Genomic DNA, 13163 nt, shown 5'->3' with positions numbered 1-13163 from the left:
TACTTTATTCATTATCTAGTTTTCGTGTTGTTTTCTGTTATCGCGCGTATCTACAGATCTACAGCTACTATTACTCACCATCGCGCACTGTCACTTTATTTGTAAACATACATAAAAAAGTTGGTGTTCTTTGGTGTTTTAGAGTCCGATTACTTAAATTATCACTTTGCACTTATTGCATTTTAGTCATTGGTGTGTTTTCAGGCAATATTTTGTTACAAATACTTTTTAGGTTATGTCAAGTTCACTATTATGAAAACACTGTAGTTAAAGAGTTTGAAAATACTTATCAACCACACAGTGTCTTATTGTAAAAAGAAATCTATTAAAGTTTTGGTACAATATAAATCGATTTCAAATCAATTTAATAACAAAAATATCATCTTGTTCACTACATCAAAATATCCAACCATTCAAAAAAATTATAATATCACTATTGCCTAACCAAACGGAAGTCTATTTGGAACTAAAAAATTCGTTGTTTTTCTACGTTGAACTGTGGGTTGGATCGCGGAGTGGCATTTTGTGAGGTTATTCTCGAGCGCGTTTTACGGTCGCCGTAGTAAACTAGTAAACATGGCAGCGGCTGTCGGCAACAGATGACAGCCTGCGCCGCCGGAGAGCCGCGCGCCGCCACTAGCCGCCGCCCGCCGCGGCGCCACTGCCACCCGCGCCACGGACCTGCCGCAGTCGATAAAGCAGCTCCCGGCGCCAGACAGAGACACACTACCACCCTCAAAATCGATTGGCTAACAAAAAGGGGCGGAGGATGAGCACGTGGCAGTAGAGATGTCATCCCGAATATGGATAGTGACTGCCAACGCCGTAGAGCATAGGGTTTATTGTTGTAAATGCACCCGTTACAGCTGGCAGTTTGCGCGCTTTCAGCTTCCCGGCGCATTCGAGATTACTGGATTTAATTCGACTTTTGAATGGCAAAGTTCTTAGTTTGGCTTTTGCACGTTTTGAATGGGAGGAATTTTAGGACGAGGTACTTTTGTTTCAATAGACTGCATTATTGCATTGAAGCGCTTTTGATATAAAGGATTTTCGTTAAAGTTTTGTAATGCTGGAAATTTTAATTAAGCATGGAATGATTGTTAGAGTATCGCGGAAATTCCACTTACCAGTTTGCGTGCTGGAGTCGAAGAACGTGCTGGTGGTCTCGACGGTCATGGTGGCGAAGGTGCCGTCGAGGATCTGCGTGCTGGAGTCGCGGCGGCCGCGCGCGCGCATGCACGCGTCGTCGCTCTGGGAGCTCTGCCGGCGGAAGTTGCGGCACCGGATCATCTCCTCGGTGGTGGACTGCCGGCGGAACCCGCGGGCGATCAGGATCTCCTCAGTAGTTGACTGGCGACGGATGATGGTTCGCTCCGGGGGCCTCGCGCACGGACTCGGGTCGCGACTCGAGCACGAGCTGGACTCCGGGCTGCGCGCGCGCCCGACTCGAGCGCATGAAGCTTGACGCTGCAGGCGCTTCTTGCGTCGCGCCGCCGATGGACTCAGTTCCCCACCACCAGACCGATCAGGACTCAGCTGAGAACGCTCACGTCTCGGACGGGCCGCCGAATCCGGGCTTAGGGAATCTCGTCGAGCATTATTTTTGTCCTCCGGCTCCAAAGATGGACCCGAATCCCTGCGTCGGGCTCCTGGTGGGTCTGAATCATCAAAAGCAGTAGCTTGTCTTCGAAGTCTTCCTAGCCGACGCTCGGGACTCACAGCTGCTCTGGAGTCCCTGCGGGCCCGACCACACTGGGTGGTTGAATCTCTCCTACTTCCGAGGCTAGGCGGAGTTCGGCCACTAGGAGAGATGGAGCCTGTAGCAGGAGTAGCCTGCGTCCCCTGATGCGAGCTGCTGGGTGGTGTCGGTGATGTGGGTGATGGTGTGACGGCTGATGTTATTATTGTCGGCATCGGAAGTGATGTCGATTGACATTCTCCATCAGATTTACTCGGCTCGGGAACCGATACAACTGTTACAGGCGGCGAAAGCGTCGACGGGCCTGGATCTGAAGACGCATCAACAAACGATGGCGGTGCGAGATTCGGAGGCGAACCTCGTCGTTTTCTCTGAGCAGAAACGACTCTAGGGGACGGTGTTATCACCGATTCCCGTCTATGCCTGTGCCCGTCTACTGAATCTCGGCGATCTTTATGATGGTCATCGCCGGAGCTGCGTCGTTTTATGCGCCTCTCTTTACTGGGCGCTATGGTTGTGGAGTCCCTTCGATCCCAGTTCGCTGGGAAGTCTGCCCGGAAATCTGGGGCAATTTTTGAGTCTCGGCGCTTGGAGGCCATGGACTTGATGCCGGAGTCGGCGGAGGAGTCGCGGCGGCGGCGCGGGGGCGGCTCGTGGCGCATCCAGGGCATGGACCGGGCCAGGTCTGCCAGCGTCTCCCGCCGGGACAGCGGGGCGCGCTTCAGGCGAGGCGCGTTGGTGCCGCCGCCGCCCCATTCGCGGAGGATGTCTGTCAGCTGAGCGAGTGATGAGCGGCGCCGGCGGGTGCCACCTGGGTACAAAGATAATTATTTTAGATTGTTATGTTAGAAGCTTATGAAGGGAATAGTGTCAGTGATGATGATGATGATCAACCTAATGTCAGTTTAGTTTCTCGTAAAAAAAGTGCAGTTTGCCTACAAGGAATGCAACCTAGAAATGGCTGCCTTTCCAGTAAAAACCGGCCAAGAGCGTGTCGGACACGCACATGAAAGGGTTCCGTAGACTAGAGGGGCCGACCGCTTGAAACAAAAAAAAAACCATACATTACCATTTAGTTAGGGCAACTGCACGTCATAAGTTGGTCGAGTTGTATAAACATAACTATGTATGATACAGAGGCCGCTATAGTTTTCGTTGAAAGTTCTTACTTGGAGGTATACAGCGCATTTTTTTCAGAATTATTGTAATAGCAATTCAAAAGTTAAGGGGGGGGTCGCTTTTTTTGGAATAAATTTTTTGATGTACTTATGGGAGAGGGGGTAATTTTTTTTTATTTTTCCATAATTTTAAAAACCAATTTTTGGATTATTATTAAACATATCTCCACCAATTTTCGTGGCAATCGGTAATGAAACGGCGGAGAACGAGCCAAGACGGGTGGACCGACGGACGGACGGACGAACGGACGGACTGACATGGCGAAACTATAATGGTTCCTAGTAGACCTCCCAAACTTTGTATCTTTCAAATGATCACTTGAATCAATAAAGTGGCTAGTAGTGATAGTGACGCCTTGAAACTCATCGCTCTTTATTATAAAAAAAAACAAAGAATAATTTAAACCTTAACCCAGCTTTAGACTACTGATATGTATGAAAGCTTTGAAGTCGACGTTTTATAAAAAGGGAGATCGACTCGATCATTGGAATCAGTAAATAGTCTATCGAACTCCTAAATAGTAATCCTCACCTCGTTGCTCGGCGGGGTCGGGCTCCGGCGGCGACAGGCACGACACCTGCGCCGCGGAGTCGCGCCGGCTGCCGAGCCGCTGCCTCAGCGTGTTCTCCTCTAGAGTGGACCGCGTCAGCTCGTCCCAGCCGTTGCCGCCCGCCCACACCAGCCCCACTTGGTGGGAGAGGATCGGCAGGTTGCACACGAAACATATCGCCGTCATCGTCCTGTTGGGAAGAACGTTAAATTTAAACACGTACCCTGATAATCATAAAAAACTTATTGATCTCTGGCAGAACAGTAAGTTCTTTGCCAGAACAATAAGGTTTTACAGTTTAATAGCTAAAACGTTCAATAACTTTTTATGAATAACAAGGATAGGGTAAAGAAGTCTGTTTAAGAATCCAATGTTTCTGAAGTCAAAGAGCGTGCAAGTGCATTATGATGTATGATTCTGTGTGGTTCACTCACGCTTTATTGTTATGGAAATGCGGCTGGGGATCCATCGTGTTTGCTCTCATGCTTGTTGAAATGTGGAATGATACTGAATAGTGCGGCCGTATCGCGCCCTTGTCTGCGCTTCAGGGAACAGATAAACTATGAGTGAACCGATACAAGTAATAACAGCGTCCTTGGGAGTTTCATTGTCTAATGTTAGGTACTCATATTATTATTATCGTAGGTAGAGGTTTCTTGTTGCAGAACTACAATGATATAGCTACCTATTTATTTATGTTTTGGATTGATATTATTCCTACATATATTATATATATCTAAATTAAGTATCTAAAGTATTGATTATTTATTTTCTAGTCTAAGGATTTATTTAATTACTTATTGTCTTATTGGTACATATATCTATAAGTAATTTCAAACTCAAGACATTTATTAAAATGTCATTATAAGGGCCTGTTCCACAATGTCTGGTTAGTGGCTACCTGTCGGATAAAATACATGCTGTCACTCTCTGTCATTATTTTTTAGACAGTGACAGTATGTATTTTATCCGACAGGTAGCCACTAACCAGACATTGTGGAACAGGCCCTAAGTGTTTTTTTTACTGCTGTACTGTAAAATTTGTTACTCTAACAAGTGATAGTAGGTACCTATTAATAACCAACAATAAAGTACTTACAGTTTGCCACGTGTATGGCTAAAAGAAAACAACCCACTACATGAGGAAAAACTGATAGCTTCAGTAGGGGATATTATGTTTCCATTGTTTTTAAAAGTGTTGTTTAGACGTCCAACCATCATCTATGATATGAAGTATTGTTACGGATTTATGCGTCATAAAATATCGTTGATTCCCGTAGTTACTATACATACCTACTTTGTGCTTTAAAATAACTTTTTACGGAGAAGACTAAGATACGATAAGCATTTCTCATAACAATGGTTTGCTGACTCTTTCTACACATTGCCCTATCTCTATGGTTACAATGGCAAACTAGCGTACCTTAATACTTGAACAGCAAATGTAAAGTTTAGAAGGGCATCGGAACAGGCTACACCGAAACAGGTTTATCAACCGGCATTACAGATGAGAAAACCCTCGATTGAAGTAATCTTTTGTTACGTAACCACCATTCCTATCTTACATTTGACGAACTGGAAACGTTCCTGATACGCCCGTACTTAGTTACCGGGTGTTGATGGTTTTGTAATCAGAAGGGAGTGATCGTAAGTGGCTCATAAGAGGTATCAAACTAGTCAGCATGACAAAGTCTGGGAGCCAACTTAGAGCTACATAAGTTGGTAAGACTTAGGAACTAAAGTTGTTCATAATGACGAGTTTTAAAGCCTACTTGCATATTAAAATACCTTGTGTAAATCTTGATATAATGGTACATTTTTGTATCTACGCGTGTTGGTACTATGAACAACATTTTCCAAAGTAAACGTGATCATTATTTAAGGGAAGTCGAAGATAAGAATAATAATGTTTAATAATACCAAATAGAGAGGTTTAGTTTATTAAATTTGTGCACGTGCAATAAATTATGAATATTTAAGTTGAATAAAATGTTCTATGATTCAAATATTACATTATAGAATTTTACTATAATATTCAACTATACCTAGTGATTGAGTGATTTTGATAGCTAAATTACCGTACATGATGGAATTATTTAGAAAATATTTCTGAGTTTTAATAATATAATAACTATTTATAGAAAATAGTAACTAATATCATAAAGGTTGCTTGAATAAATACGATTTATAGAAAAAACTAAAGTATTGTGTACAACGCGCGTATGAGTAAAACGCGCGCTTAGTTTGATATTTAAAAAAAATGAAAAAAAGCTGAAAGAAAACAGTTGAAGTTTAATTTTTTATTAGATTACTTGCACCAAAAATGTACAGTGGCCCGTACAGTAACCTAAACCCTCTCAGTACCAAGAGGGGTCATTGGGCTGAATCTGGCCACTTTAGATAGAAAACTCTTACTTCGTATAGGTACTCGTAATATTCAGTTCACATTGCTTGATAGCGTCCCAACAAAAGTGGCCAGATTCAGCCCTCAGATTTCTCTGCAGACCACTGTACCTTATGTGTTGGCTTTGAGTACCTGAAGCATAAAACCCACGCATGATTGCTGGGTTATTCTATCATAGTCGTAGCAAAGGTGCAAGTCGCACGCCCCTTCTCCCACTACGCGACTCTCAAACGACGCAACTGCGACGCAACCCATGATCGCCTATAAAAACGGGTCTTCGACGCATCGTTGACTCGTCAAATATATGCGACCAAGGGTTGCGTCGCGGTCGCGTCACTGAGAGTCGCGTAGTGAGAGAAGGGGCTAAGAAGAAGAGGAAGAAGATTCTAAATTTAAACCTTTTGTTCCTCATCATGCAAGGGTCATGCGAGGTCATGCGGCATGCGGGGGGGACCTGTAATGGCGGAGACGCGGTGAAGGAGACTGGGGCATGTCGTAAGCCAGGGCATTGGGGCAGAACGTTAGGTCAGGGATCATCACTGCTACTATATCACATCAAAGAGTTGGTATATCTGAAACAATAGGGTTGTGTTAGTCTGTGGCGGGTGAGGGTTGTCCGACAATATGAGAGGTAAGTACTTAAATGTTTTTCGGGAACATTGTGAACTAGCGTCCTATGTCTTGCTATGAATGTTTGTGAAAAGTGGAAAAGTTTGATTATGAAAACAGGTTAAATATACAGGGTGTTGCAAAACTGGTATAATGAACCGAATCAGGTGACTAGGCTAATTGAAGAAACTCGGAAAAGTAAAAAAAAATGCGTGAGTTTTACAGATTTATAGAACAAAAGTTGTTCAGAATGACCAACGGAGTCACCGGCTCTCTTTTATTACACACACCATAGTATCATCATTAGACAAAAGTACTGATTCTTGTATATATGTAATGTTTTAAAATATTATAGTAATTATGTGTTAGAATTATAATGTTTATTATGTGGTGAACACAATCATAAAATTAAATAAGGCGGAACAGATGAACATTGACTTACTAACAGCTAATTTAAAGACACTAAATTTAAAGCTAGCGCTATCAAAATCCAAAATTATTTGGTTTACGAAGTAATCGACGCGACGCACTGCACGCTGCAACGATTCTGATAATGTATTATTTCACATTACCTTGATTAAATTTCTGCAATTAAATTTAATGCCTTTAGTGCCAATTAAAATTAAAATGAAATAAAAAAAAACATTTTCTACGAACGATTATATTTGGACAAAACCACAAATTTTTACCACATCATATTTATTTACGAATTTTACGTTTACTAGCGCCACCTAACCGACTTTTCCAAAAGCTTTTTCTGAAGGAAAATGTTACCGTTTTCTGTCTTGTTTTCGTTCATATCCAACAGCTATAAACTCAAACAGATGTCGCTACTGAGCAAACCATTGCTGCGCCGCCGGTCGGCGTAGTTTTTATGCCCATTGATAGATGGCGCTTCAATTACTTTTACTACTTATGGATGTACCCCTTAGTAGGGCCTTGAAAATTTAATCCCGATGCAATAATATTTTTTATCCACGGCTCCCTAGTAACTACCTACAGGTTTTGATTATGTTTGGTTTATACACTTTCGCTTTGGTACACTTTGGCAATATGTATCACCCCTGCGTGTTTTGAAACTATACAAGGCCAGAACGCACCCATAGTGCACTAGCACTGTATAGTTTCAAGTGAAAAAAATATATATTTTACTTGAAAATATACATGATTTGTGCGTACTAATCGCGTATACTTTCAAGTTGGGATTTACTGAATCGTTCTTGAAAATATACATTGCTATTACGCACATTGCTTGATTGGCGTACTTGTCGCATATAATTTATACTTACATGCTGATTCTGATTTACTTAAAAAACTATTTCGGTAAAGTAAATGTCTACAATTTACTTGTTCTGCCTGTCATACCTATAGAATGTAAATATATAAAGATGAGCAAGCTCTAATTTGATTGATAAATAGATATATATATAGCAATCATACCTGCAAGTAATAATACTAATATCTTATTATTTATATGAATTAAGAGTAATACCTACTACACTCACGAGCAATGAAAAAGTTCCAGTGACGATAGCTCCTGAACGGAAAAGAGTAGCTTAATGACGCCGTCGGCAATATTAAAGTACATTTAACATCGCATTAAAATTTTATTATAACCAATTAAAAACGTAAATTTTGATCAAATTCTAAATTAAATGTTTTAAAAAATTTGGGTCATTTGGTGTTGAATTTTTGCTACTTGGACTTATTCATATGCTCGTGAGTGTAGTAGGTATTACCCTAAATATCTCTAGGTCTATAAACCTATTACAGACATATTTTTCATCAAGTTTTCAATTCACCGTAATTGTCTTGTATGAATTGTTCTACACCCTCTTCTGAGATAATTTTTACTATTTACAACAGTTCTACAGTTTAATTTAAATCAATATACTTTTAAAAAATCACGTTATGAAGACAATGCCAAGTGCGGAATGATGGTACAATGTTTAGAAAGCAATAGACTTATTGCTATTTCGCATGAAAGAAAGAGAGAGGAACAATTGAAAAGGGCTACCTGGTAACTAATCACGTATAGTTTCAAGTGCTCGCATTGCCGCTTAGCACTTGAAAATATACACGATTAGTACGCAGTGGTACAGTATATTTTCAAGCCATAATTTTGGCCCAACTGACTTGAAAATATACGTGATTAGTGCGTAATGGCCTTGTATAATAATAATAATAATAAAGCTTTTTATTTCCCAAAAATTTTACAAATATACATGCATTATAATAAATCAAAAAACTAAAATCTATAAATCAATTAACTAAATTTATACATTAGTAAACATAACATTCATGCATTAAATTATTTAAAAATATTAATTATCATAAAAATTTCATTATACATTGGGAACCCATTTTTGGGTAAAAGCCTCCTCCATTTCCATCCACTTTTGCCTGTCTTTGGTAATACGGGTCCATAGTGGGCCGGCGACCTGCACTACTTGTGGCCTTGTATACTTTCAAGTAAATCATGGCACCATTTTAATTTGAAAATATACGCGAGCAGTCCCAACCTCTGCGTTCTGGCCTTGTATAGTTTCAAAACACGCATCACCCCTAATGTTAGCAGTTCCATTAAAGCTTCTGGTGTAAAACTATCAAACTCCAATTTATGGTTAGTACTTACTTAAGTAGATAATACTAGCTTAGCAGCTCCAACCGAGCGGCGGGCATTAAACTTTTTTTTTATTGAACAACGGTTGAGTCTGAATTCTAAATGCATTTCCATTAGCTAAATTTTTGCATTGTTTCTCCATTTACGGGGATTAAAATTGTACTTTTTTAATTACCACCCTGGGGAAAGACAACGCTTTTAACTTTTTCTTTCTGCGATTTACCTACCTACTCCCAAAAAAAAAACTGAGGGATTTTGGTCCGTGATTTCCCCAAAAACAGATTCAAGGAATTGAATTCCGGCGAATATAAATAACGAAGAACTCTTGTTGCTTACCTATTAATAGATATTAGGTAGGCAGTTAGTGGTCTGTTGCTGTGTTGTTTTTAATTGAACACAACAATAGATTGGAGAAGATAGAGATAACGCAAGAGAGGCTTCTTATTGTATGACTTCAATTTATTCCTTTTCTTATTTTCTATCGTAACCACTCCAATTATGTGTTGGTTTTAATTCTAGGTAGGTACGGATCGTAGCAGCCATTTTGCTGGAGGGTCCTCTAGCTTAAGGCTTAACACAAAAACGAACGAACGAGATTAACCATGCAATGAGCTGTTTTCCTTGACAGCTGTCAGTTGAGTTTTTGGGTAAGCCGATAGATGTCGTGACAACATAGTGTACAGTACTGTCAAATATTGCACACACAAAGCAAAGAGGTTGACGTTTTAAACTCAGAATAAGGACTCACTACTTTTAATAGTCTCTCTATTTAGTCTACAAGTAGTAGTAATAGTTGTAGTTGTAGTTGTAGTTGTAGTTGTTGTAGTTTACAAGTCCAGAATGTTTATTTTCGAAGCGTTATTGTTTTAGGGAACGCATGAGGCCAGATATATAATTTCTTCCGTTGAAATAAGATGTGAGCTGACATCTGAGTTGTGTGGGTTTGACAGTTTGGTCCAACCATGGAAGTAATAATACAACAGGAATGCGCACTCACCAAAATGATGCAAACAAAAATAGATCTAACGAATTCACCTCAAGATTTATATTTGAAGTGAAAGAGGCCGCGAGCCGATAGAGAGGGTTACCACAGAGCCCTACCTCTCTTTCTAACAATTGCCAGGATTTAGTTGTGTAAACTTTAGTAGATTTTGTACGAAGAGAGCTATGCAACAAAAATATTAAATTAACTCATAGACTACTGTATATCATATCATTTTCAAAAACAAATTTATAATAAATCATTATAAACATGTAATTTTAATGAAATATTTGGTATTTGTATGAATAATAATTTCATAAAATATATTGGTAGTTTTTCTAAATACTTTACGACAAGACCGAAGTTGTCAAGATGACGGATGACGTTTATACTGTTGTGAGAGACGTTATGGTTAGGGTGACCATTCATTCGTACTTTTGAATCACTTTCCATTAATTAGGACCTGTTTGATTCAACTTTTTGTTTTATTTTAAACCTAAGTATCATTAGGTATTATTGTGGCTGTTATCTTATAAGGCTGGTATAGAGTTATGAGCTGTTGATTTGAGTTGAGCGGAAGCATAAATAAGTAACCTAAGGGTTGAGATAATTTTTTTTAAATCTTATGATTTTCATCTACTAGACTATGTAAACGGAACACCCACAGAGTAAACACGTTTTAGGTACATAGTTGCGTTTAATGTTAACCTGTTTTGACACTTTCTTGTCAACACTATACCCAACTTAATTTTATTTACTTAAAATTATATTTTCCCAAATTTCAGCTTTCCTGAAACATAGCAAAGGTGGTTCCAAGTAATTCCCACAAATTTTCATCATTTTAAACCCGATTTGATAAATCCCGATTCATTGCAAGTGTTTATTATCGTTATAGTCGAACTATAAAGACCATCTTAGTAGTAAAAAGTGTTAAGTGTAGTGGTAAAAAGACAGATTGTTGTTGCTAGTTCAAACCTTGGGAATATCTAATTGATATGGAAAAAAACATATTAATATTACATTGCAGTTTGCGCTGCAACAACACATCTATACAAATTTTACCTTCACCCCATTTGTTTACTCAATTGTCATATCACCAAAATACATTCGTACCTACATTGCAATCGAATTATTCGAATAATAGGTGACTTTGAGACCATCGACACCTATTCGCGACATGATAGATTAGAAGTGATGTCTCATGCATTACCTAAAATTATGGTCATCAAAAATAGAAAGAGATGGAGGGCTCCGTGCTGACTATCTCTGTCGGCTCGTTTTTTTGGTGCAGTGCGCATTCCTGTTGTATTATTACTTCCATGGGTCCAACTCAGACACCATCTTTTTCTCCAAAACAGTAAACTTTTTTTTAAACAAACGGCTTATCGGTCGAGAGAGAATCGTCGTAAGCGCAGTTGCAGTTTGAAACTTAGTTTTTCGTAAGCTAGAGTGACCACGCAGGCCCCCAATCCCTACAATTAAAACAGTAAGTAGCGTTACGGCCGCATCCATACAGAATCCCCAATTAGGCGCCACTCGTCACTCGCTACACGGGTATTTTCTCAATTAATTCTTCGTAATCGGCTTAAACTGTCGGTGAAGTTGCCATTTCAAAAGCATCAGTGTTGCTGCGCTCGTTCTAGGAATCGGACTGTTTGGCCGAAGCTTTCAGGGGGCTAAAGTGCAGATTATGGAATATAGAATTTAAGTGTTTGCGCTGGGGCGGCATACGCATCTCTTATGCTGACTAGAAAATTGTGCTTGCTTCAGTTCTGATGTTTTTTTTTGAAACTATATGTGTATTTTCATACAACTTTTACAAGTTATATTGATTCTAAATTAATGTATTTAAAGTTGACGAACACTACAAAGAAAATATGGTGTATTTAAATAAACCAAAATTATAGGTATTTATTATTAATCGTGATTAATAAAATTGATACTATTACCATTACCTAAAATCGTCCCAAGGGTCGACGCTTGTACGCTTTCCCGCGCACACAATTAAGGAGTGAATTAATTAAGAAACCTTACAATTCTTTGGGGATCACTTATAATTCTGTTACTCGAATTGAATGGAGTCAAGTATCTCCTGAAAATAGGTCAAAACGCAATAGTTGGGTCAAGAACTTGTGTTATATATATATTGCTTGTGATATAAATTATAGTATGGTAGTTAATGGGTATATACCTAGTATTATTACCTACCATAAACCAATTAACATTGTTGTTAAAAAGCAGAGTCCGTAGGGTGATATTTCACATTGAGACTTCCTAGAATGTAGATATTTTGAGAAAGAATGAGTAGGTAGGTAGGTACATATTTAAAATAAATATTTTGACAGGTATAACTAGGCTTGTAATCATTTATGTGTAACCTCATATTATTTTAATTGTTTGTAAATTTATTATCATTTATGTAAAACCCTCATAGATATTTTCAATTCATATTGAATTAATAGTCAAAATTACTTCGTTTGCATATTATGCTTTGCATGATCATGAAACTATGAACATGCGTCGTTTTTTTCGTATATTGCACACAATATAAAGTATATACGTAGTAAATTCAATTTCCCATGAATTACTTTCTTCGGAGAGACGACATCACGGCTGGCACACAAAATCTTAGAAAAACATCAATCTTTTAGTGTGTTTTATCGTCAACATACTTATTAAACTTTATAATTTGCACCTACTATGCTATGATGATTACTTGCTGTCCTTTTGTTTGTCAATTTAATTTCATCATTTATAAATTTGTAATTGGTAGCTTTTGTTTATGCACCTGTTGGAAGAAACCTGGTGCCTGAGATACAGGTTAACACCTAGTTCAGGTATCAGGGGTGAGAAGTTAATATTATAAATTTTAAGTCCTGTTAACATACAAATGATAACTTGTATAAGTAAGATAATAACTTTAATTACCTAGATATTAAAATTTAGTTTTAAGTGACTGTAACTAGGCTTAAAATCTGTGTTTTTAATTAATAAAAAAAAAATTTATTATTAAATTATTATTATTCCGAGGGGCATAAGACATACAGCCGCAATAATACGGAACCAGAGATTTATCGACAAAGTTGGCCACTTACAGTACGATTTTCTTTCTATAAA

At 38.7% G+C, this 13163-nt stretch overlaps 1 protein-coding gene across 2 annotated transcripts in view; it reads right to left on the bottom strand.

Moving 5' to 3' along the window:
* The window catches only part of LOC105380439, a 180508-nt gene that overhangs the window by 79267 nt on the left and 88078 nt on the right, over window positions 1–13163 (bottom strand). The window contains exons 4-6 of one of the 2 annotated variants that reach the window (XM_038113850.2): window positions 6287–6404; window positions 3410–3618; window positions 1128–2510 (exon numbers count right to left, since the gene is read on the bottom strand). In XM_038113850.2, coding sequence (XP_037969778.2) covers window positions 1128–2510; window positions 3410–3618; window positions 6287–6369 — 1675 coding nt within the window. In that variant the 5' untranslated portion in view covers window positions 6370–6404. Of the gene's footprint in view, window positions 1–1127; window positions 2511–3409; window positions 3619–3862; window positions 3956–6286; window positions 6405–13163 lie in introns of those variants that run through there. The other variant, XM_038113851.2, reaches the window with a different exon arrangement.

Source organism: Plutella xylostella, chromosome 18, assembly GCF_932276165.1.
Source record: "Plutella xylostella chromosome 18, ilPluXylo3.1, whole genome shotgun sequence".
Classification (NCBI taxonomy): domain Eukaryota; kingdom Metazoa; phylum Arthropoda; class Insecta; order Lepidoptera; family Plutellidae; genus Plutella; species Plutella xylostella.
Note: the sequence above shows the minus strand (reverse complement) of the source record. Positions and strands in the feature narration are given on the sequence as shown.